This window comes from Camelus bactrianus, chromosome 29 (assembly GCF_048773025.1).
Source record: "Camelus bactrianus isolate YW-2024 breed Bactrian camel chromosome 29, ASM4877302v1, whole genome shotgun sequence".
Lineage (NCBI taxonomy): Eukaryota > Metazoa > Chordata > Mammalia > Artiodactyla > Camelidae > Camelus > Camelus bactrianus.
In genome coordinates this window covers 10,485,685-10,509,597 of record NC_133567.1, presented here as the reverse complement: position 1 = coordinate 10,509,597, position 23,913 = coordinate 10,485,685, and the positions used below count along the sequence as shown (strand labels likewise).

At 47.0% G+C, this 23,913-nt stretch overlaps 1 protein-coding gene across 1 annotated transcript; it reads right to left on the bottom strand.

Moving 5' to 3' along the window:
• Positions 1-481: 481 nt before the first annotated feature.
• On the bottom strand, positions 482-23,913 carry VXN (vexin). The gene is made up of 6 exons (XM_010970642.3): positions 23,502-23,913; positions 19,294-19,349; positions 11,370-11,520; positions 7,646-7,707; positions 4,770-4,861; positions 482-2,921 (listed from the first exon to the last, which is right to left on the bottom strand). The coding sequence occupies exons 1-6, from the start codon at positions 23,566-23,568 to the stop codon at positions 2,738-2,740; spliced, it is 612 nt and encodes a 203-aa protein (XP_010968944.1). The 5' UTR covers positions 23,569-23,913; the 3' UTR covers positions 482-2,737.

Genomic DNA, 23,913 nt, shown 5'->3' with positions numbered 1-23,913 from the left:
CAGAGGCGATTTTATTACCCTAAATGTCTTGGAATCCCTGTTGCCTCTGGCTCAAGAAGATTCCAGGCTCGGTCACTCCCGGACGGCCGTCTGCAGCCAGCCTTGGCATCCTCCTGCAAGTGGCTGTGCCATGAGTCACGGGGGCAATCTCCAGAGGCTGACCATGAGGTGGGCACAGAGGGGTGGCCACAGGGCCCCCCGGGGTTTGTGGTGGGGTCTGGGGGCAGCATCAGCAGGGAGGATGGAGAGCCCTGAGAGCACTGGCCAGGCCAAGCCAGGCCCTGTCAGAAATGGCCCCGGTGCTGACTGCTGCGCAGGGCCTGTAATATCAAAACCAGACACTGCCTTAGGGTGGAAAGAACACGCTGGGTTCTTTCTCAAAATCTTTTTCATTTAGGTAAAGGCACAATGAGGTCCAGATGCATAATTCTTCCCCTTTGTGGAAGTCTTCTCTCATCCAATGAAGGAGCCCCAGGCATACTCTTGTGATGATTTATTAATGTCACGAACAAAACATCCTTTATTTTTATTTGAATTGGCCAATTAAAATGTTCTATACAAGGCAAACACTTTAATCATGAACTATTTAAATGAAAAATAAATAAGTTCCATCCTACATAGATCTCCAGCTGCCACATACAAATAGAGGACATCAGTTATAAAGTAAATAAGTTAAAATAAATAGTCGTAGGATACTCTGACAGGTTCGGTGTAAACCACCTGTTTCCTCCCTCCCTTTGCTCTGGGCCCCCTTATCTATACAGTGTAGTGTAAGACTATGACACAGTCCACTGGGGCACTCAGTGAACGAGCACTTGATGCTCAAATCTCCAAATCATATTCCGAAGGGAGGACTGGGCGTTCAGAGCCTAAAACAATGTTTGAAGAGCAGAGGGCAGCGAGGTGGAAGCCCTGAAACCCAGGCCTCTTATCCCCCGTGACTTCTTATATTTTACCCGGAGATATGGAAACAGGCAGTTTAGAGAGCAAAAAGCAACACGTGGCCACAGAGCAGCAGCATACTAGTAATAGTCGAGTCCAAGACCAGTGATGCGGCCAAAGTCTCCTTTGTACCAAGACATGGCAATTTCTAACCTAGTCTTAGGCTTTGTTAAATGAGTTGGATTAATTCAAGCTTCTGAATTAGAAAACAAGCCTCCTGGGGGCAGAGTTGAGACCACAGAGGACAAATACAGGAGGCACAGCCACGAATCCGCCCCACAGGCATTACCAGTTGATCACTGCACTCCTCTGTCTCTGGTTCCAGCCCCACACATCACTGCAGGCGGCCTGTGCCAATCAAGTATGTTTAGCATTTGAGATGAAAATTATTTACTAAACTTGGTGCTTCGCTATGTTCTGAATATTCTGTATGAAGGAGTAGCTGTAACAGGCATGGGAGCCTGACACCCATAGGGGTTAGGTGCCTTCAGACTAATCATGTAACTGCTTTAAAGTGGGGTTGTCTGTTAAGTGGGGAAGGCTGTCTAACTCAGAGTTGATAGAAAGGCTGCAATGATGTATATAAAGTGCTCAGTATCACGCCTGGCACAGAGTAGGCATAAGTGGTAGCTACCATTATCATACTGTCATTTTAGGGCTACTGATGTTGATGATGGAATTGATGACATTTCCATCGCAAGAAGAATATTATACATTAGGCTGAACCATATGAAATTGATCATCAATTATGTTTGACCTAAAAAACAGCAATTTCTTCTTGTTCTATCTGGTACATAATGATGTATTTCATTTATATCACTTACTTATTCTAACTTTGTCAAATCCTTTCCTTCAAAGATTGCTTCCAAAGACATACTCCGACCTCTCAAAACCGCCCTCAAATCAATTGCTAGAGCAAGCAAAGCAAGGAGGCTGGCAGAGAAGTTGAGGACCTCGCATCTAGGCCCACTCTCTGGCATCTAGTCACGTAACTTAAGACTTTGGCTTCCTCGTCTGTAGACTGGGAATAACTGTGCCTTCTTTAATGGGGATTTTGTGAATTTAAGAGGTAATACATGGGAGAGCACTTTCAAAAGTTAACATCATTATACCAAAGCAAGGTATTATCAATTCCACTAGACTGTGCCACTTCTGAAAAACATTAGCATTCAGAATTTTAATCATGTTTTTCTATAGAAAAACTGCATGTAAAAGAATAGAGAATTCATGCAATCATGCCAAATGATCATCAAAATTGATCTCGACAATACTCCCACATGAATGCTAGAACTACTAAGTAAATGTGTATACAGTGCTTTGCCACTAAAAATCATACCTCACTAGATAAAATAAATATGGTAACAGGAACAGTGAGAAGCCTTCGTGTTTACAGTGCCTCAAATGTCAAGCTCTGAAACATTTATGCCAGAACTCAGAGCAACTCGGAAGGAAAACTGGGGAACTGCCTGCTTCCTTCCTTGGCGGGCTTTAAGATGGGTTGGGAAAGTTTGATTTGGGTGCGGTTTTGCTTAAAGATAAGGATATAAACTTTGTGACCTCCCGAAGGCACTTTCAGACCAATGTCTTTATCGATTCTAAGAAGGAACAGTTCTCTTTTGCCTTCGAGGGCAGCTTCTTTCCCGAGTCCTAAGCCAGGGCGGTCGGTTAGTACAGGAGGGAGATGCGTGTGGACCAGCGACTAGCAGAGGTGAATGTGGCTCAGCTCCAATCCAGAAGTTTCCTCCCCTTGTGCGGTGAACAGGGGCCAGCGCAGGGTCCCCGGGGAGGGCCGCCTTTAGTCGGCCTCAAAGGCGCTGTTGGTAGCTCCCACGTACTCAGACTTCTTCTTGTGCCTGGTCCACATTTTCCGCAGGATGCTGGGGACGCCGCAGGAAGCACTTCCCGTCAGCGGCAGGGAGGCTTCTGCTCCCTGCGGGAGGGTTGGGTACTCTTCAGTCATCTTCTTGAGGTGTCTGGATCTAAAGAAAAGCCAGGGGTGGGTGGGGAGAGCAGTCACTTCGCTGAATCAGACTTTTACTGGTTGCCCTCGGGAAGAACAGCCAGAGCCCTTGCCCCTCCTCTGGTCCCACACCTGTGACCAGGGTGGAGGGTCCCTGTTGGGACCCACGCAGGAGTGACACCCCCTCTCCCGCCCCCAGGGGGTCCCTGCATTGGGGGAGGGAAGGACGTGGCCCTGGGCACACTGGCTGAAGGGTCCCAAGTTCTGCTCTTGTTCCAAACTCTACTCCCCACTCTCCCCACCCCACGAGCCATCTTGCTGGAAAAGGCAGATGTTGCAAAGCATCAGCCATTGAAAGCGCATGAGCCCTGGGGCTGAGTCCTGCTACCACTTACTGTGTGACCTCAGGCAAGAGACTTAACCTTGACCAGCCTCAGTTTCCTCACGTGTGAAACAGGGATAATTTCATCTAATTCACAGGGCTCTTGTGAGGAGGGCAGCAAGTAACAAAGTGTCGACCTCAGTAAATGTTCATTTTTCTTCTCACTTGCTCCTCTTTTGGGAAAGACATGGGTTTTATTTTCAATAGCCAGGGACCAGGAGCAAAGTGGAATGAGAATGTCTAAGCTCAGAGAGAAAGGGGCCATTTAGAACCCTCTGCAGTGCAGCCGTGTGGATGGAAAGGCGGGCCTTTCTTGAGGCACGGCGGTCCATTTTTGCTGGCTTACTGCCGCAGTCAGCAACAGCCTTTGCTGCTCAGGACAATTTGCTACTAGAACTTAATACAATCTAAACGATTTTCTTACTCTTCTCCAATTAGAACCCAATACATTGAGTGACTTGGTTTTTCCCACTCACTCTTGATGGCTCTCTTTCATCGAGAAGGGCTTCACGGGGGTCTGTTTCTCCTTCAACTCCCTCAGCTTTCAAGGTGTGCGCCCCTCAGGGCCATATGGTGGCTCTTGGTCCCTCACACGTGAGCACCTAACACTTTCTCAAGCACGTGCCTTTCTGACCCCCAGACTGTTTCTTGAAAAATGAGGCAATGGTTTGTGCCAGGCTCTGTACGCATTAGCTCATCCAATTCTCACAGTAACCCCCCAAGAGGGGTCCTGTTGTTATCCCCATTTTTGGTTTGGTTTTTTTCTTAAATAAATGAGGACCTGAAGGTCTGAATAACTTGCCTGAAATCATAGCCAGTCAGTGGCTGTGCCGGGCAAGCAGGCAGATCTGAGTCAAAAGCCCACATCCTTCACCATCCCCGAAACCACTTCTCCGCTCCCTCCAGCCTGGAGGAGTGTGATGGGGGTGTAAATGCACACGGTGAACTGAGTTTAAGGCTCCTGCCATCTTCTTAGTGCCCCAGTGGAGGCAGTGAGGGCATTGCAGGGGCACTGTCATTCCTGCTACTCTCACTGCTGTTTCCGGATCAGAGTTAATAGTAACGTGGGGGTTATAAATTTGGTTTGAAACATTTGTACTTTTTACCTTTGAGTGGGGACCCTGAACCTGATTCATGAGGCATTTCTGACACCGGCATGCCTTCGGGAGGTCCTGAATATGGCCTGTGATTACATTTATCTAATTAACCAAAACCCCTCCCAAATGACACTTCTCCAAGTCTAAAGAGTGGCGTTAATGAGGTGGAAACCATCAGAAACACTTCAGCTTAATCCCAGGGAAACGATGAGGCGCTGCAGAGACCCAGCATTACTGCCCTCATTAAAAGGGAATTTACAGCTGGCGTGGATTTTGTTTTAGCATCTTGAGAGTCTGTCGAGCGGCCACCTGTTACTCTTCGCTGCAGCAGGCTGACAGGAGTGGGTGGGGAGCCCCGAGGCCGCAAGGCCGGAGGCACAGCACTCACCCTCTGGTCAGAGCGGCTCCGTTCTCAGGGCCCGGAGCTGCAGCCTCCAGGACGCCCGGGGCTTTCACAGAGATCCGGGCCACCGGGGGCATCTGGGTGGGGAGAAGGGAGTGTGAGGATGTCCCATGTTCCCAACTCTGGCACTGACTGCAGCCGTTCAAAGGGTGTCCTCACACCACAGCGGACACCAGACTTGTGACTTCCTGTTTCTATCTTAGTAGAATCTGCATTTCTAACAGGGTCCTAAGTGGTGCTAGTCCCGGGACCTCACTTTGAGAACCACCGACCCAGAGACACCTGAAAGAGAGCAACTCACTACACTGGAATTTGACACAACATTGTAAAATGATTATAAATCAATAAAAAAAGTTAATAAATAAGTAAATAAATAAAAGTAGTATAGGAAATTAAAAAAAAAAAAAAAAAGAAAGAGCAACTCAGTCCAACCCGAGGACTCTGTCCCCCTTGCACCCCCGAGGCCCGTGTCCACTTTGTTGTCAAATCCTGCAGATTCTTGCTTTGAAATACTGCTGAGGTTAGTGCCACCCTCTCCCTTTCCTGGGCTGCAGCCTTCAGGGCCTGTCTTGTTTCCCACCAGACCTACCACATACCCCAGGCCCTCCTGGAATCGCAGAGTCTCCCCACCACAGGGCAGACGGAGGCCAGCTCTGCATCCTGCTCTTCCCGGCTCCTCAAAACCGTGCTCCACCCCATCTGTGCCGCTCTGCCTTGTGTTTCTCCGGGCGGGTCCCAGCAGGACTGGTCCTGCTTTTCCTGTCTCTCACGCACAACTCCGCATCCTCACCCAGCCTTTCCTTCGCTCTCTGGATCGAGCCCCAGCTCTGCCTGCCCTTCAAGGCCACTTTGTCCAGGCAGCCTTCCCTCAGCCTGGTGCCCAGCGTGACCTCTCTCTGTCTTTTGGCCCCAGTGCACTAAGTCCTTATGTGACATGTTTTGGCATCCCCCCAATTCTCTTTTTGGGTCTCTGCTTGTTTCTTGTGCTCTGTACTCTCCCCAGGACTGGCATGGCTGCGACAAGGTCTGGGGCTTAACCCTTTGGGGCCCCCACCCCCAGCTCGCCTTAAAGGAGGCAGGGAGTGCTTAAGAACCGTACCCTGAACTGAACGGTAACTGATGGCCTAAGCAGGGCTAAGTTCAGAGTTTGTTCTGTCAATGGACCTTTGCTCTGCTCCTCTACCCGAAGCCCCAGGGAAAGCTTAAGGTCACTACATTCCTAGAATTGCTGGAAAATTCCAAGTTGAGGACACCAGGATTCACCCCGCCTTCTCTCCCTCACTGGTTGGAGGTGGTGGGCAGAGTTACTGTGCCACCTTGTGGCCTCTCGGGAGCTGTCCCTCTCCATTGTGCCGGCAGCCCTGGAAACATGCCTCTTAGTCCATCCAACCCCAATCCTGCCCTCCGCTGTCTTCTGTCTGCAGTCTGATTTCCTCCAGCGCATTTTAGCATCGAATCAGATTTAGCTGCTCCAGCTCTGAACTGCCCTCTGCCCTGGGATAGTGGGCCTCTGATGAGCTGCAGGACCCCAGCCCCACCATCACAGGCCCAGAGGAAAGGATCAGTCATGCTGACTCTTTGTTCTCTGTGCTATTGTTGCCCCTTCCTTTGTGACCACATCCCCATCACCACGCTGTCCCATCCCACCTGGCACTGGCCTCCCGGCTGCAGCTACCTCTCTGCTACGGGCACTGTCTTGAGTCCAGCCCAGGGGCTGGGAGCAGGTAATCCAAGGCAGTGAGATGCCCTCTTCCCCTTAGCCTGGGGTTCAGCCGAGGCCAGCTGTTTGAGCTGTCACAGCCCGACAACCTTCACTCTGGCAATGGCCCAGCCATCCTGTTTCCCCTGGGTACTAGGTTGGGGCAGGGGGCTCCTGATTGCCCATCCCTGCCCTTTGGGTGGTTTTAGGGATGACCTAAAAGAGATAACTGGTTCAGATTTCCTGCCCAGATCAGCAGGGAAGTGCTCATATCTCTGTCTAGTTTGTGTCATAAGGACAAAGGCTGACCCAGACACTCTCTCTAGTCTCTTCTAGTTCTCACAGGGCACAATCCATGAGTCTTGAGAGCTGATGCCCACAGAGCCCAGGAGGCCCAGGCTGACCTCACCTCTGGCCACCACTGGCTCCTCCTGTGCTAACCCAGAAGGCACCCACACTCATGCCCTGAAGATGATGGAGATGTGTTTTTTCAGGGTGGCACAAAGCTAGACCCAGACACGCACGGCCTGATCCCCCTTCAGGGAAGGACGAGCCACTCAGCTTGGGGAGGGGGGACAGCAGGTGACTCTCAGTTCCTTCAGGTGTCCTTGGCTGCAGAGGTCACACCCTTCTGGGCACCCACATGCCGTGACAGAGCAAGGAGGAAACATAAAGGTGTGGCCACTTGGATCCAGCTCGGGACAACTGGATGGACACCTGCCCCAGAGCGCCTCGCAGGAGGTACTGGGCCTGCGGGTGGTTCAGCGGCTCCCTGGGCCCAAGTCTGCCTGAGATGATGGTGTTTGTGTTTTCACCATGCTCGAGACCCCTGCATCTCTTTACCCCTGTAGCTGCCCCTGGGAATTCATCAGCCATTTCCATCTGGCGGGGGCCAGCCACAGAAACTGCTTTGCTGCCCCCTGCTGGAGATGTCTGCTAGGTAATGCCTTCTGCTGGCCTATGAGCTGAATTTCTGGCAAGAAGGAGAGCGGCAGCCAGTGGTGTGCCGCCAGCCGATGGCTCTCGGAGCCGGGAACCCTCAGCTAGGCTCTTCTAATGACCCTCAGGCCAGGAACAAAGGACACCTGGTCTCTTCATGGCAGGGACAGGACAAGAAGTTTAAAGCACAGCAGATACAACTTACCAGGCTTATTTTACTTACCAAAGCTTTTCCGTATGCTCGATTCCCACACAGATTTGCTGATTTGGGTTCAGAAATCCCCACTGCAAAGTTGAATGGAAGGGGTGTTACTCAGTGGTCCTGTGTTCTACCTCCCCCTGGTTCTGCATCAATTAGCTCGTTAGCTAGTCCATCACAAGCCGGGAATTTCTAACGGCCTTTGTACCAGGCAGCACCATCAGGCAGTAGGGTCAGGCAATGGGGCAACTGTCCAGGGGTCACCTGTGAAAATGAGCCACAAGTCCTGCCTGCTGTTGGGAAGTAAGCCTCATAATGTGGGAAGGTGGGGGTTTATCAGAGTCCTGAGACATCGTACGTGAGAACCTTCCTTCTGTGCCTTTATTTCTGATTACCCATTTCTGGGAATCCAGCTGTTGATTTGGGGTAGTTGGTGAGAGGTGGGGGTAGCTGGCCTTCAGTCTAGTCCCTCCTGGGCCAGAACACAGCGTATAGAAATACTGCCCCCCACCCAGAGAGAAACATCTCAGTGCCAGTAAAATGGGGTTGCACGGTTACCAAGAGCAAACCATGACGTGCGGCGTGCTGGCGTCAGTGGGGACAGCAGCTCCTGTCTGAGTACTTTCTGTGGCGGGCACTGTGCTGAGTGTGAGGTACAAGCCCTGTCTCACTTCACCCTCACCACAGCCCTCCCAGGGGGATCTCACAGCCATCCCCACTTCCTAGACGAGGAAATGGAGGCTTTAGAGACACGTAGCAGTTACGACGAAGCCAGGTAGGGATGACCTAGGGACTGGCATGCTGCCCTGTTTGGTGGTCTTGCAGGTCTGGGGAGACTTCAGGTCTGGGGACCCCCCTCACCCAGTCTGGGCGGACTTTGCCAGGTGGGGAGACACAGGGAGGGCAGTCTGCAGAGAGAACCATGTCTTCTAACAGGATAGAATGAGTGGTCACAGAATTTCACCACAGCTCAGGGTTGTTCTGTTTATCGGCTGGCAGGGACAGGAGTGTCACAGGAAGTGGCCCACAGGAGAGATGAGCAGAGGACAGGTCCTGGAGGGCCTTGGGCATGGTCTGGAGGGCAGTTGGGGGTGCGGAGAACACAGTATTTAAAGCAGAGGGGTGGCAGAAGCAGATTGTGGGGGGAGAGGGATGGTAGTGGAGGACCAGGGTTGGCTGCTACACATAAGGGATGAAGGTAATCTGAGCCCAGGTGGCCTGAGGTAGGTACCAAGAGGGAGGGGCAAGACAGGCCCAGGAGTGGACACTGCCAGTGTTTAGTGTGTGGAGTGGGGGTGGGGAGGACAAGGGGCCGTTGGCGTTAACATCCTAGTGGCTTGCTGGAAAGATGGATGGTGGCCCCAGCTGAAAAGGAAGGTTTAAAGATGGAGGACAAGTTCCCTTTGAACAAGTTGATTCTAAGACATCTGAGGAAATCTTGGTGGAGAGTTTCCTCCAGTAGCCGATTCCCCTAGGCCCATTTCTGGTCACTTGAGGCTTATCTGCTCAAAGCCTCAGGGTGAGAGGGTTTCTCAGCTGGGCTTCTGCCTTCAGAGTTCCCACTACTTCCAGAGTTCCCCAGAGCATCTTTCTCCCATAAGAGAAGGCTACAGCATCCAGGAGGCTTCTCCTGTAGCTCAGAAAAGAAACAGGTCTCTAGATCTGAGATCCCTGGAGACACACATTTTCTGATGGGAGGATGGAAGACTCATGCCCAAGGTCGGTGCTAAACCTTGCCTGTGGAGAACACTGGGGTCTGGCTTTGACTCAGAAACTCTCCCTCCCTCTCATCCCCTCTGGAATCTGTCAGATTGTGGGAGCTGAAGGAATTGAATCAATGCCCAGCTCAATCTTTTTTTTTTTTTTTTTTTAAACCTGACTAGCACATTCCCTGCGTGAGCTGACTGTCACATGGTGGGCAGAGTCGGTCTATTTCATAACTTACTGTTCTCCTCTTCCCGTCCAAGCTTCTACAGGCTACTTAGGGAGGAAAGTAGCCCCTAAAACTAGATAGTTGGGAAGAAATTATTCTCTAGGAGAAAGAGGCAATTAGCTAGGAAATCAGGCGACCTGAGATTTAATCTCAGTTCTGCTGCTAATGAGCAGCACGACCTTGGGTAGGTCAGACGGTCTCCATGGTTTCAATTTCCTCTTCTGTAAGTTGGCAGGGGGGTGCTTGCAGTAGATCTGTGGTTCTCTACCATCAGGGTGCACTGGAATCACCTGGGCACAGGCTTATTAAAGCAGATTGCTGTGCCCCACCCCAGAATTTGATTCAATAGGTCTTGGGTGGGACCCAAAATTTGCATTTTCAGCATGCTCCCAGGTGGTTCTGCTGCTCCAGGGATGCCACTTGGAGAACCACCCATTAGATGGTCTCTAAATCCTTGTTAATCAATATGTTGTCCTTGGACCAACATCATCAACATCATCTAGGAGCTTATTAGAAACAAAATTTGGGGTCCTTCTCAGTCTTACTGAATTAGAATCTGCATGAAAACAAGATTCCCAGGTGATTCTTTTGTACATTAAAATTTGAGAAACATGGCTCTAAATTCATTTTATGATTTTGTAGAGAAGATAATCTTTTCCTTTCTACACACATGCACCCACCCTCCCACCCACCTACCTATATATAGACGGAAAAATTTATCTCCTCTTAATTTGCAAGGCAGATTGCAATTTCCTAATGGCTTCACTTTACATAAAAATGTATATATGTAATCACTTAACTAGAAAACATAGCTTGATTTATGTGCCTTTATACCTTAGATCATAAAAACAGGACCAGGGTGTCAGTGACCAAAGAAACCTTAGAGATCCAGTCTAACATATGAAGGAGGAAGGAGAGAAGATGGATGAATGAAGAGATATACTCAATGGAGTCTAATTTCAGTTCTTGTAACATTCAAAATTGTTGACACCCAAAGCTTTGAGAAGGACGTCCAAGACTTCTCGTGTATTTTTGGAATTTAAAATATGAATAACTCTAGGCTATGGGCATAACAGAAATAACTGAAACCAGCAGTTAAGGGCAAAATATCATCACAGATTTCAGCAGGCTAGACACAGATTCCTGTTTAATTGCTTGGGGTGGAAGCCATTTTAAAAAATAGCGTCAAAGGTAAGACTTCAGTGTTTCCAGCTTTCAAAACAAATTTGTCTCTAAATTCTTTTAATAGATTGTTGAAATAGCTTAAGTCATTCAAATTTTAAATGATGAGGTTTTAAGATGGCAGTTGCTGAAGAGCCTGTATAATTACACACACTTACACACACACACACACACACACACACACACACACACACACTCTGTAAAATAATGGAAGCTTCTTTTGCTTCATGGGTCGTGTCTACACTGGTTTCCTCTCCCCCAGAATATAGTAATTTTTATCTCCTCCTGAATCCAGCAGGACTGCCTGTGGAATAAGATGGTAGATGAGCGCGTCTTGGCTCACTACGCAGGCGCAGGCGCGGGTATGTATTTGCAGGCAGAAGGAGTTCCGTGGTGCTGCTGTAGGTGGAGCCCGAGAGCAGGCGCATTCAGAGCAGAACAGCGCGCACAGCGGAAACGCGGAGCCCACGCGCCACGCGAGCTCTGCGCACCTGGCCTGATGGAGGACGCCAGGGAGGACCACGATGTGGTTGGAATAAACACACGCCAGGACGCGGACACTGTAGCAGCTGCTCTAAGTGGGTCACTGCCCCCCAGGGAGGCCCTGGGGCCATGGGCCACGGACACACGTACCAGGCCTGGCGGGGGTCTTGGCGGGGTGGGGTCCCTGCAGCCGGGCGTTCTGGAACCGGCTGGCCCTGCGGCCCTCAACGTCGCGGCGGTCGCTGCGGTGCGGCAGCAGCTCCAGGGGCCTGGGCGTGTACAGCTCTGACTCGAACACCACCTGCCGAGGAGGAAGGACCGTCAGCTTGTTCCTCTCCTGGAATCCAGAACCCACAGCCATGGCCCAGGACTGCAGCCTTGCAGATGGACCTTCCTTACCCCAAACGCTGCTAGGAGCAGTGAGAACACTTGGGCTGACTGGCCTGAAGCAGTGACCTGTGGCATTTAACTTCAGCATGTCCAGTGGTACCACGCTGCAGGAAAGTGAGGCTTCTGGGGGGTTCCTCACCAGCAGCTCCTTCACGAGTCAGAAATCTGGGCCATTAGGCCCCATACTGGGGCCAGTCACCTGTCCCAGGGCCCCACATGGTTTGACAACAGGACAGGCTATTTGAAATGAAGACGGTCCTAGAAATCGGACCTGCAGCTGAGTAAGCGCCCTGGTTCACGCGGCTTTCTGGATGCTCCTGCAGAGGGGAGACCTGGGGAGAGGACTCAGGGCCCAACTGATTCCCTGGTTGTGAAAAGGAAGAAGCTGCAGGGAAGACAGCAGGCAGGGCTCCAGGCCACTCACAGTCCCCCACCGTGCAGGATGCCTGTCTGTGTCGGGTGGAGCTGGGAGATGAATTTCTAGGACGTGTGGCTGGGTAAGTGGAAGCTGATAAGCCAGAGCAGAACGCTAAATGCTATGGTGTTTTCAATCATGACCACCCGCTGAATAGTTGTTTTGGGGAGAACATTAAGAGGAATACCCCTTTTGTCAGATTCCACTGAAAGGGGCCTTTAAAAATATAGTAACAATACTGAAGTCATTGAAATAATTTAAATGTAAAAACTTGAGACAAGTAATACAAGTAATACAAGATATTTATCTTAATATCACAGGTGACAAGGGGAGCCTTAGCAGTTTGTGGCTCATATCCTGCATATTTTTATGCATAACTACGACACTGGGGTCATTCAGTTTCTTCTCTCCTTTGAAGCAGGTTGGAACCTCCATCATTACATGGCAGCTTCTCTGAGGCTTGTATTTGCTCATTCTCTTGCTCACCTGCTCCTTCCCTCTGCAGACATCCTGCGAGGGCATTTCCATGCAGATCCTGGGCCCTGGGTGTATCTGTGAGTGAGGTGGACCCATCTCCACCCTTAGAGTCTAGTCTTTGGTGAATCCCCTTCAGTTGTCCACATATAACAGTCGTGGAGGGAGCTGAGGCAAAGAAGACTGAATTTTTAAATATTATATTGGGGTGATAGTTTACTGGCGAAAAATTGGACCTTTAATAAATGTTGTTGGAATAAATGTCAGGCCACCCAGGAAACGGATCAGTGTCCACACTTCTCATACCAAAATGAATACCAGACAGATCAAAGATGCATGTTAAAAAGAAAACCAAACAACCCAAACCCAAAAACAAACACTAGAATAGAATATGGGTCAATGTTAGCATTTGTTATGGATAAATAGGGAGTTATCCCTATGTACATAAAACTCTTACAAATCAATAAAGAGGAAGAAAAACAGTAGAAAAATGGGGCCAAAAAACACCTGGCGATTGACAATAGACATGCAAATAGCCAGTAAACATAAAAGATGTTCAACAACAATAATTAAATGCACATTAAAACAAAATTGTTTTTTCTCCTATCGATTGTCAGTGATGAAGTTAACCTCCACGTGGGGTTGTGCAGCCCTGAGTTCTAGCCCCAGGTTTGATACTTTGAGGTTACGTGGAAGGGGGTCCTTTCCCCCCGTCCTTGCTGTGTTGGGGAGCAGTCCCTGCTGGTCCTTGGCAAGGATTTCAGGAGCACAGCCGGCTCTCTTCCCTCGTGCCACCTGTTTACCTGCAGCCTCGAAGAGCAGCCCTGTCTGCCACAGAGGAAGAAGGGGCCGGGGGTGGGGCGGCTGTCATTCTTTGCTTCAGTTTATTGCAAATAGTTCTTTGCTTAGAAAATTAATATATCCCAAATTTGGTCTCATCTCGCTTAGGAGATTAACTCTTCTCAGGCCCAGTTTTAGGACCCAGACTCATTCTGTGTCTTTGGAGACAGCTGGGGATAATTCAGGAGCATTTAGGATTAGTCCGCCTTCTTCTCTGGGCATTGCAGAAGATGGTTTTTTTCCTCCAATAATTTAGAATATTTATTCTCCCGCTACCCCTGCTTTGTTGAGATATAATGGACACATATGATTGTATAATTTTAAGGGTAACAGTGTGTTGATTTGAGACGTTTATAAATTGCAAAATGATGAGAAGGTGGTATTTCTGTTGGGTTTCCAACAAGCCTTCAGGGCAGGCTGAGGGCAGTGCCCGTCCGCCCTACACCAGCTCACTGAGGGCTGTGAGGCGCAGCAGAGGGTGGCCTGGACTTGTCACCCTGCACAACTTCCTCAGCTCTCTCCCTTTCCTTCCCTCCTCTTAGCACTGCCCTCTGCCATGGTGTTGCCCAGAATACTGGCATTTTCTGGATAAATGGCATTTCAGAGCCCCTTCCCCTGGACATGTGTACCGTTGGGCCTCAGGGCCCTCCCCTGGGATGTGGACATCCAGGGTGAACGGGAGAGACCTGAGCCTCATTACTGACACCCAGAGGCCTTTGGCTGTCAACCTCCCATCACAGGTATTTGGGATTTTATTTTCATTCTCTCAGCATTCCTCTAATGAGGAATGAGGACTGGCGTGTGTTCCAGCCTGTTTTGTAGAAGAAGAAAGTAATGCAGGGCGTAAAAGCCTGAGGGATCTGGGAGGACCCAGCACCTCTGAAAGGGAAGCAGATGTTCCTCTGCCGTCCCTTCTCTGCACTGTAGCTGGGTGAAGGGACTGGGCAGGGAGCGAGTGGAGAGGCATTAGCTGCTCAGCCCACCTCTGGATGTAGGTTTCCTGGGGTGGGGATGAGGCTGGTTACTTCCCAGGTGCCTTGGCAAGTTATCTTCTCTGTCCCTGAAGGATGCCAAAGCAGGAAAGGAAAGAGGAGAGGGCTCAGCTTGGAAAACGTCCCTTTCTTAGCTGGCCTGGTGCTTGGTTTTTGTTCCCCATAACAGTGGAGGCACTGAGAGGGTGCAGGGCAGTGCATTAGGTCCACACCACGGTATGGACAGCTGGATGTGTGCTTGTGGCTTCCTGAAGGCCTCCCGACGACCTGGCTTATTTTCTGGTCTGTAGGACACAGTCTAGGCTGGCTGCTGCTCACTGGTCTTAGAACAAGCTGGTCTGAGAGCAGGCTCTTCAGCACACTGAGTGCAGGGGTGAGATTAGGGAGTGGGGAAGGGGAGACGGGTTTTATGTCGAATTTTCCTTTCTGAGGTCAAATTTCACCAAATTGCCTGCTGGAAATAGGAATGTACTAGTGCAACAGCTTTACTGCAGTAAATTGATGCTCCCCTGCTGGGCTGAAGTCAAAGACCTAGGGGGCTGGTAGGGGGTTAGAAAGACAAGTGAGACCTAGATGATGGAGAAGCATAATGATTTGGGGCTGATGGGATCCACAACAAAGTTCTAGTCCAAATCCCTCATCTTACCTACAGGGAAACTGAGGCCAAGGGAGGCTGTGTGTCTTCAAGGTCACAGAGCTATGAGGGGCAGAGCCTGGACGAGAACCTTGCTTTCATGACTCTTAAGGGACTGCTCTTTGTAAGACCCACAGAAGTGCTGACTCCAGGTAGGAATTTTCAAGTGCAGTTGATGGCTCGGTGCATTTTGAAATAGCAAATCACCAGATTCCCTCCTCCACAAGGTTGAAATCTGGGGAGAATGTGGTATTTGCAGTCTCATTTCTCCATCTTTGCTGATGATGGCGCTGCTGCTTATTGTGAAGGGGCTGTGAATCACAGTGGTGATGGCTCCATGGTACCCGGAGTCCTAACTGACCCACACTTCAGGGAAATTTATTCCTTCAAATTTCTTTAAATTTCTTCCTTAATGTCCTTATGATGTTGGCAGCATCAGGATGATCAGGATGTTAATAAAATTGCCTGAGAATCAGAGCGGGTAGTGGGGAAAGGACTGGTGAAACTGGAGAAGAAGAAAATGGAACTTATGAGGGGTCCAGAGAGGGAGGAAACTGCAACACTAAGGATGGTTGAGAGAGGAAAGAGATATTTGTAAAGGAAGGAGCCTGACATCCATATGGTAGCCCAAGGGCTGAGAATAGACGCAAATAAGAATTTCAAGAAAAAATTCCCAAATATTGGTACATTAAAGCAGTTGCAAAATATGAACGATTTTCTCGGGAACTCGAAGACAAGAGCCAGTTGGATGAGGAAAGAAAAGATCAGAGACAGTTCTTTCTGCTTTGGGACTCAGTTTCCCTGTCTTAGGTGGAATAAGACCTTTCCTGTCTTTTCTAATTTGAATGTTCTGTTAGGCTGGGTCTGAGTTTTATCAACAAAGGATGAGTCAGGCTGTTAGGGGAAATCAGAAATTTAGAGAGCTCAAAGGCCAGAGGGTGTTATTAAACTCTCACCTGGGGGAAGATTTCATGTTTGAAGACAAGTCCTTAGCTTCTGATTTTTTTTTTTTGATCAAAAGTTATTTTTATGTATATTCATATACTTGAGTCTTTTTTTTTTTTTCCCCTCTGTAAAAATATTTTAGAGAGGCAGAGTCATAAACCATAGACATAGCAGTCTTTCTCAAAAATTTCCATTCCCAGGAGAGCTGAGAGCATGGTTCTGCAGAGCCAGGCTGAAGTCAGTTAGGTCTTCCAGGAGGCTGTGCCCTATGGTTTGGGGTTTCGTGTGTCTCAAGCCCATGTGGCTTCACCTCTACCATTGAGAGTTGTCTCCTTCGTTTAGGTTCCAAATCCCTTGAGAAATTTCTTCCCTAGAACCCTCTTTAACTCCTAGAAAGTAGGATTTAGTTTCCATTTTTAAGCTTTCATAGTCACAGTTCTCTCCTTATAAAGTCAGTAGGTATTGGTATAAGGGGTGATTCAGACAGGAAGATCATTTAAAGTTAGAAATTCAAGGCAAGAAGTTGGTTGAAAACTAAACGTTCCTAATTCCCAGGGGATCACTCCTGAGTCATGAACGATTTGTGGCTCCTTCAAATCTGGAATACAGATCTTCTTTGACTTACAGTGGGGTTACATCCTGATAAATGCTCCCCCCCCCACAATATCATAAGTGGAAAATGCATTTAATACAGCTAACCTACCAAACATTATAGCTTAGCCTAGCCTACCTTAAATGTGCTCACAACACTTACATCAGCCTATGGTTGGGCAAAATCATCTCACACAAAGCCTATTTTATAATAAAGTGTTGAATATCTCATACAGTTGATCAAATACTGGACTGAAGTGAAAAACAGAATGGTTGGGTGCAGAATGGTTCTAAGTCCATCATTTGTTTATCCTTGTGATCGTGTGGCTGACTGGAGGCTTCGGCCCAGCAGCACAGTTGAGTACCATCCCACATATTGCTAGTCCGGGAAAGATCAAAATCTAAGATTCCAAGTATGGTTTCTGAATACAGTTCTCCTTGGCATCATCGTAAAGACGAAAATCATCAAAGTCAAACTCTTGTAAGTCGGGGACCATCTGTAATGCCAAACTCAAGTCTTTGACCAAAAGGTCTGTTCTCAAACTCTAAATTACCCACAAAAAACCCTTCCCTTTCCATTTTTGGTAACACCCACTGCTCCTTGAAAGTCAGGAGCATTTTCCTTCTAGACTGTGTGCTGAAGTTTTCAGGCATCATGAGAAAGATAAGAATTTCCTGCCCTACAACAAAGAACCCATTAAAACCCTTTCTTAATATATAAAATATTTTCAAAAGCCATTTAAAAAAGACATACAACTGACAGAAAAATGAACAAAAGACATTTCTTTTAACCCAGAGGGAAAAAATATCAAAATCTATGAAAAGATGGAGAATGATGTTAATAATTTAAAAAATGAAAATTAAAATTAAGATGCTTTCATCTATGAGATTGTTAAAGATTAACAACGTTGATACCATGCAGTATTGGCTCAGGAGTTCTGCTAAAAGTACTTTAAAACAGTTGCTAAGAATTTGGTAATGGCTGTAACATTTTTTCAGTGTTCATATCCTTTGAGCATTTTCTTTCTTTTTTTAAATTGAGATAAAATTGTCGTGTTACATTGTATAAATTTAAGTATAAGGTGTTGATTTGATGACTCAGCATTTTCATATCTATGAATTTATCCTCAAAAACATTTGCATAACAGCATAAAAAATTTGTTCAAAAATATTTCTTGTGGCATTGTTTCAGTGGAGAAAATGGGGAAACCCCATTTATTGATGGTTTGGCTAAATAATTAATGCAGAAAATCTTCAGATTTGGTTTGGGTAAAAAACTACATTCATAGAATGTTATACTATACAGCCTCCATAAAGATTGGGGACGATCTGTATGTATTAACTGGCATGTAAATATGTTCAAAATGTATTGTTTAGTGAAAAAAGCAAATTGTAAGACAGTATGTTATTGAGCAATACAGCATGATATCATATTAGTCAAGAGAAATTTTCACTGAAAAAAACACCAGTGCTTTTTGAATGCTCAGTATGTGTTGGGCTCTGGACGAAGCACTTTACATGTGTTAAATCATTTGCTCCTTCCAGTGGTTCTTGAGATCTGTGCTCTCACTATCCACATTTTAATGCTAAGGAAGTTGAGTCCCAGGATGGTTGTGCGACTTGCCCAAGGTCAGGTAGCTAGAAATAGAGCTAGGATTTAAAACTGGGAAATGGATAGAAACCAGGCAGCTGACTCCAGTCTACATACCTAACCACTATGTTCTACAGCTTCTCAGTATTTTCTGGTACCGTATTTTATATCTTTTTAGTGTTTGAAATTTATAATGAGCACATACTGCTTTGGGAATTTTGGGAATTTAAAAAGTAATAAATGTATATAAAACAACATTCCCAGGTCACTTAAAAATTATTAAAAAAATGGAGAATAGGATTTTAAAAATTGAGATGCTTAGAAAATTAAAAGTCTTCTACAAAAAATTGTGCTAGAAATAGAAACTCCAGTATAGCCAAGAAGAAACAATTAGCAGTTAAAACAAACTTTTCAAATTAAAGTACAAAGATATATTGACAGCTTTTATATACAGAAATCTGTAAGTAAATGAAAAATTCACAAGCTCTAAAGACATGTAAACTAACTTAAAGATGTTACGTGTGCTTATTAAAGTAGCAAAAGATAATACAAAAAAATGAAAGCCAATGTTGGTGAGGTTGGAGTTAAATGGAAAAGCATTGTTGGAAGCCTGGCAGTTGTTCAGAATTCCTGGTAATATATGATGAAACTGTAAGCAGAAACCATCTTTTAAAAATCATTGTTATATTTTCCATATTTAGCCCAGTGTCTCACACACAGGAATGCAAATATTGGATGGATGGATGGATAGATGGATTAAACTATTCTTATCCTTTTACTTCTACTTTGAGGTCTCTACTCCGCATAATTAATCCAAAAGAATAGTATTTGGTACAAATAAATTCACTGCACTGCTACTTATGATAGTGAAAAAATGGAACAGTGCAAATGCCAACAATAGGAGAAGACCCAGGTCAGGGATGCTGTACCCACGTTGTGTTTAAAAAAAATGTATATAGAAAATGAAAATTACTTTCTGTGGGGAAAACGGCAGAAGAAGAGGGTCTGATTCTGGGCTGTTTGTGGTCTGGGTGACATTTGTCGGGTATTTGGGATAACTGGAGGACTGAGAGTGCGGCAGCAACAACAGGGGCTACAGAAACCCTTCCTGGTTGTTGAGAGGAGAGGGAGACAGGGAAGAAGCTAGACATTGCTTTTTTAATGAAAGTCAATAAAAGGGATCAAAACTGAAGTTTCCTTACATTCTTGGTTAGGAGGTGTTGAGAGCTTTTGACTCGTCTTCTGGCTGGACTGGACACTGCAGAGAGAGAGAAAGGAATGGTTTTTGAGAACACCTGTGAGGCTGATGTAGCTACAGTAGCCATCCCCAGAGGGTCTGCACCTGGAGTGGGACAGGGCGTGGGGGGGGGGGGGGAAAGAGGTGGGTGCAAGCACGATTTTAGATGTTACCTGGTTGAGCGCACCAAAGCTCACAGCAGTACTATTTGCAATAGCTAAAAGGTAGAAATAGCCCAAATGTCCATTAACAAATGAATGGATAAACTACATGTGGTCCATACATACAATGGAACATCACTCAACCTTAAGAAAGAATGAAATTCTGATACAAGCTATAACATGGATGAACCTTGAGAACATTAAACTAAGTGAAATAAGCCAGATACAAAAGGACAAATATTATATGAGTTTGCTTATATGAGATACCTCAACTAGTCAAATTCACGAAGACAGAAACTAGAATAGAGGTTACCTGGGGCTGGAGGAAGGAGGAATGGGGAGTTATTATTTAATGGGTGCAGAATTCCAGTTTGGGAAGATGAAAAAATTGAGGAAATGGATGGTGGTGATGGTTGTACAACAATGTAGGTAATGCCACGGAACTGGACACCTAAAAAATGGTGAAGTGGTAGATTTTATATTCTGTGTATTTTACCACAATTTAAAAAACCTTAAAGAATCAATTAATCACAGAAAAGCTCCTTGGTTGGGAAAAGGTGTGTATTTTGTTGGAAACGGAGACAGCCCAGCATCTCTTTTGCACGTTGATGCTGGAGTGATTTACTTGGAAATGGAATCCCACCATGTCACTGCCCTGCCTGGAAGGGAAAGGACTTCTTGTCACACATCAGACCAGTGATCGGGTGAGAGCTGTGTTGCTGTTACCTTCTGCAGGGCGCCCGCGGCTGTGAAACCAGGAGTGCCGAGCGCTGGTTAAGAGCTGGGGCTCCTGGCTCCTCTCACCTGGGTGTGAATCAAACTCGACCACTTGCCAGTTATGTGACTTGGGCAAATGACTCATCCTCTCTAAACCTCCCTTTCCTCACCTGGAAGGCAGGGGAAAAACCAGCACCTACGTCAGAGGGCTGCGGTGAGGATTAACTGGACTGATGTTTATAAAGCCCTTGGCCTGGCGCCTGGCAGAGTTCCCAGGAGTTCGCGGTGGTTGTAATGATTGTCCTCTGTCGCTGTAAGACGAGGGCAGGTGAAAGCAATGAGTGATAACCTCTAGGGACTGGCATCCGTCAGACGTTCTCTTTCTGGAGTTTCCTCCGTTCCCTCCTGCTGTTCCCGGATTTCCCCCTGCCAACCCCTCCCCATGCTGGTTTCTCCCCAGGAGAATTGTTTTGAATGCTGTGGTACTGTTCACCCTTGCACTAAACCCACTGGTATAAGTTCTGGGTAAAACCACAGCTTTTATCTTTTGTATTTACTGTGAATTGTGCCTATGAAACCTTTCTCTTAAAGGGCTCTCCTCTCTAGGAAGTAAAAGTACACAGTGGTCCTCAGTTACAGACTTGATCTATGTCTTGTGCCTTTAAAATACTTAAGAAATGCTGCAACACTTGATGTTGCCTTATTTTGGGGAGATATTAAGATGGCTCAGCTAAAGAAATGCCTAGATGATAGGCTGAACTCAATGTATGTGTGTTGGAAAGAGGGATATAACAGAATAGTAATAAATGCAGTAATGGCTCACAGTGAGCTTTCCCGGGGGCTGGCTTATTTCCTTCTCTTAGTCACTCCTCACAGCAACTCTGTAGGGTAGGGTCTCTTCAGTAATTATGTTTTGTAGGTAGATACTGAGGGTTAGAGATCACACGGTGGTGGAACAGGGCCAGTGCTCTTGAACTCCAGGCTGCTGAACTTATGCTCGGTAAATGCTTTGGTCATTTCATGTGGAATAGACACAGCTAAACAGGAGCGTTTGGGAAAGAGAATCCCAGGGAGACTATGACCTTCATTAGGGAAAATCAAACCAGCCAGTATTTCTGCAGTCAGGGAATACAGGGATGGAATGAGGAGGTACCGATCTCTCTCCTAAGCAATGACTTAAACAGAGCCTAGCACCACCTTCTCCCCCTGAGAGCCCTCCGCTTGCTGGCTCTGGAGAAGGCAAGATGAGGAAAAACAAGGCACAGGAAGAGGCGGACTTCTTCCACTTCCATTCTGACATAAAACTGCAAATGTTCCTTTTCTGAGAACAGCTTCCTGAGCAATGACCTGCCCATGAATACTGATGACTGTTTGGTTTAATACCAGGAGGTGGCCATGAATAAAAATGGTAAGAAAGGAATATAGGATTGACTGTTTATCTTTGACTCAACATATTCATTGCTCTAAATATGGGATAAAAATAGAAATGACTAAGTTCTCCCTTTTACAAGAGTGGCAACTCAGGCCCAGAGAGGTTAAGTGCCTGCCCAAGGTCACACAGCACGGAAGTGGCAGTAGATCTCTTGACTACTCTGCTAAGCAAATGGAATCAAAGGCCCCGTTTTGAATGATTTTCTCCAGGTGAAGTGTAACATTGCTCCTGAACCTCATAATAAGTTTTTAATTTAAAAGGCATTCCACCTTGATGTTTTTCTCCCTTTAATTTTTTTAAATGGAAAAAGATTACAGAAAATTCACATTCTAACATCTTCATATTTGCTTTCAATTTGTTTCCTTTTCATATAAAGGAAATAAAAAATTAGAAGGCGAGTTTTGGTCCCCTTTCTACCTCCCCTAATTCTACCTCCCTCCCCCTTCAGGGCTGCTAACATCAGTAATTTTCTCTGTGTCTTTCTAGCCTATATATTTTATATTTTCCTCCAGGTATGTATCCATAAACAATATATAGTATTGTTTTGTATTTCCAGATGTAATAATTATCATATATATATACTTTTTCAGCCTGCCCTTTTTTTCCCCACATTGTGCTTTTGGGACCTCTCTGTGTCCATCCACATAGATTAGTTCATCCCTGTTGACTGCTGTGGAGTATTCCAGACTATGATGACACCACATTTTACCCCGTTCCCTCTTCAGGGACATTTAGGTTGCTTTCAGGTTTGCCCTTGGAGACTCAGGGCCCTTGTGAGCATCCACGTGGAAGAGTGTTTACCCAGAAGTGGGACTGCTGGGTCAGAGGGTCCAACTTGACTTTCCAGGTACATTCCAGAGTCTCCAGAGAGTCCCAACTTCAGCACGTGGGCAGACTCGCAGTTCTCTTTTCCTCTCCCTCTATCTGGCAATAGATGTCTAAAGCTTAATTTATGTTCCGCTGGCTGTCTCTTTGTGGCTGGACTGAGCCTCTCCCTTCCCCCCAGCAGTAGCCCTGTCGGTGGCTGACACGGGGAGAAAAGGACTTGTTTGAACAGGGGGTCACAGCACCAGCGAGCATCCAGCCCTCTTCATTCAACCTGACAGTGAGACCAGGGGCTAAGCTGAGGTCCTGGGCTCTCCCAGCAAGAGAGCGGCAGCAGAGAGAGCACTGAGGGGGCAGAAGAGAGGGCCGAGCTCTGCAGGGGGCGAGGGAACTTTCCAGGATCCAGACCCCTGGGTCTCCGTGCTCTCACGCAGAGCCCTTCCCGGGACTTGACACCATTCACCTGTTCACCTCGGAGCTCCAGAGCTTTTACAAAGTCACACTCTTTGGCAGTGCCAGTTGCAGGTTAAGTTTGGGAGTGTGGCCCTAGGGTCTGGGCAGAGGCCAGCCTCGGTCAGGGCAGTATTTGACTGCTCCATTGGACTTTAGGCCACTGCCAGCAGGCTGTCTCCTCCCATTTCACGGCACAGTTAGAAAGCATACTTTTGCGCTGCTTCTCGTTTCAAAACCCACCTGCTCACTGGAGAAGATGACAGAATCTAGCTAGCTTCCCTGGGAATTTTGTTTTCATCTCTGTTTCCTAAAACAATGGCTTGCTGTCACTTTTGTTTGGCATATTAGGTTCCCAGGATCGAATTAAGTGAAACGGGGAGTATTTAACTCTCTCGTTCCCCCTTGATGGATTGTTTCTCAGTGACTGATGTCCATCCATGTGCCTCCTTTTCAGAAACAATAACCGCAAACACCATCAAAACAGAGATGATCAGACCTCAGAGACCCGAGGGGAAAACAGCACGTGATCGTTATTACCCTCCTGCGTGCCGCGTTAAGGAAACAGTCAAGGGCAATTTTACTCACCCTTGGAAGGAATCACGGTGGTGAAAACTTCTATATTTTCATCACTGCAGCTGTAAATCTGATGCATCGTTTCAGCCTTCTCTCCCCAAAAGTGCCTGGGAACCGGAGGCCTCTCTCTGAACCCCTAGTCGCGAGGTTTCCTAATCCAGTCTGGCTCGGGGATCATTGTGCCGGTCCACAAAAGACAGGCTGGTGCTGTGATCTCATCTCATTCCAGAGTCTTCACTGCAACATTTTCTAATCCCATCTGTCTTTTTTTTTTTTTTTCTCTTCCCTTTATGAATCCTATTATTGCGAACCTTTGATTGAGCGTGGCGGCTTCAGTCCCCTCCCAGCCAGGATGTATTTAACATTTTTATTTTGCCGTGTCTGCCGCAGTGAATTTGGAAGTCTTTTGTGAAGTGGTGATGAA

What these genes read in the sequence shown, in the direction of transcription:
- VXN (XM_010970642.3), bottom strand. Translation starts at nt 23,568, where the DNA reads ATGCATCAGATTTACAGCTGCAGTGATGAAAATATAGAAGTTTTCACC. An exon ending in GAGCATACGGAAAAGCTTTG is followed by an intron (nt 4,862 to 7,645) that starts GTAAGTAAAATA and finishes CTCCCCACCCAG; the next exon opens with ATGCCCCCGGTGGCCCGGAT. An exon ending in GGAGCCGCTCTGACCAGAGG is followed by an intron (nt 2,922 to 4,769) that starts GTGAGTGCTGTG and finishes GCTTTTCTTTAG; the next exon opens with ATCCAGACACCTCAAGAAGA.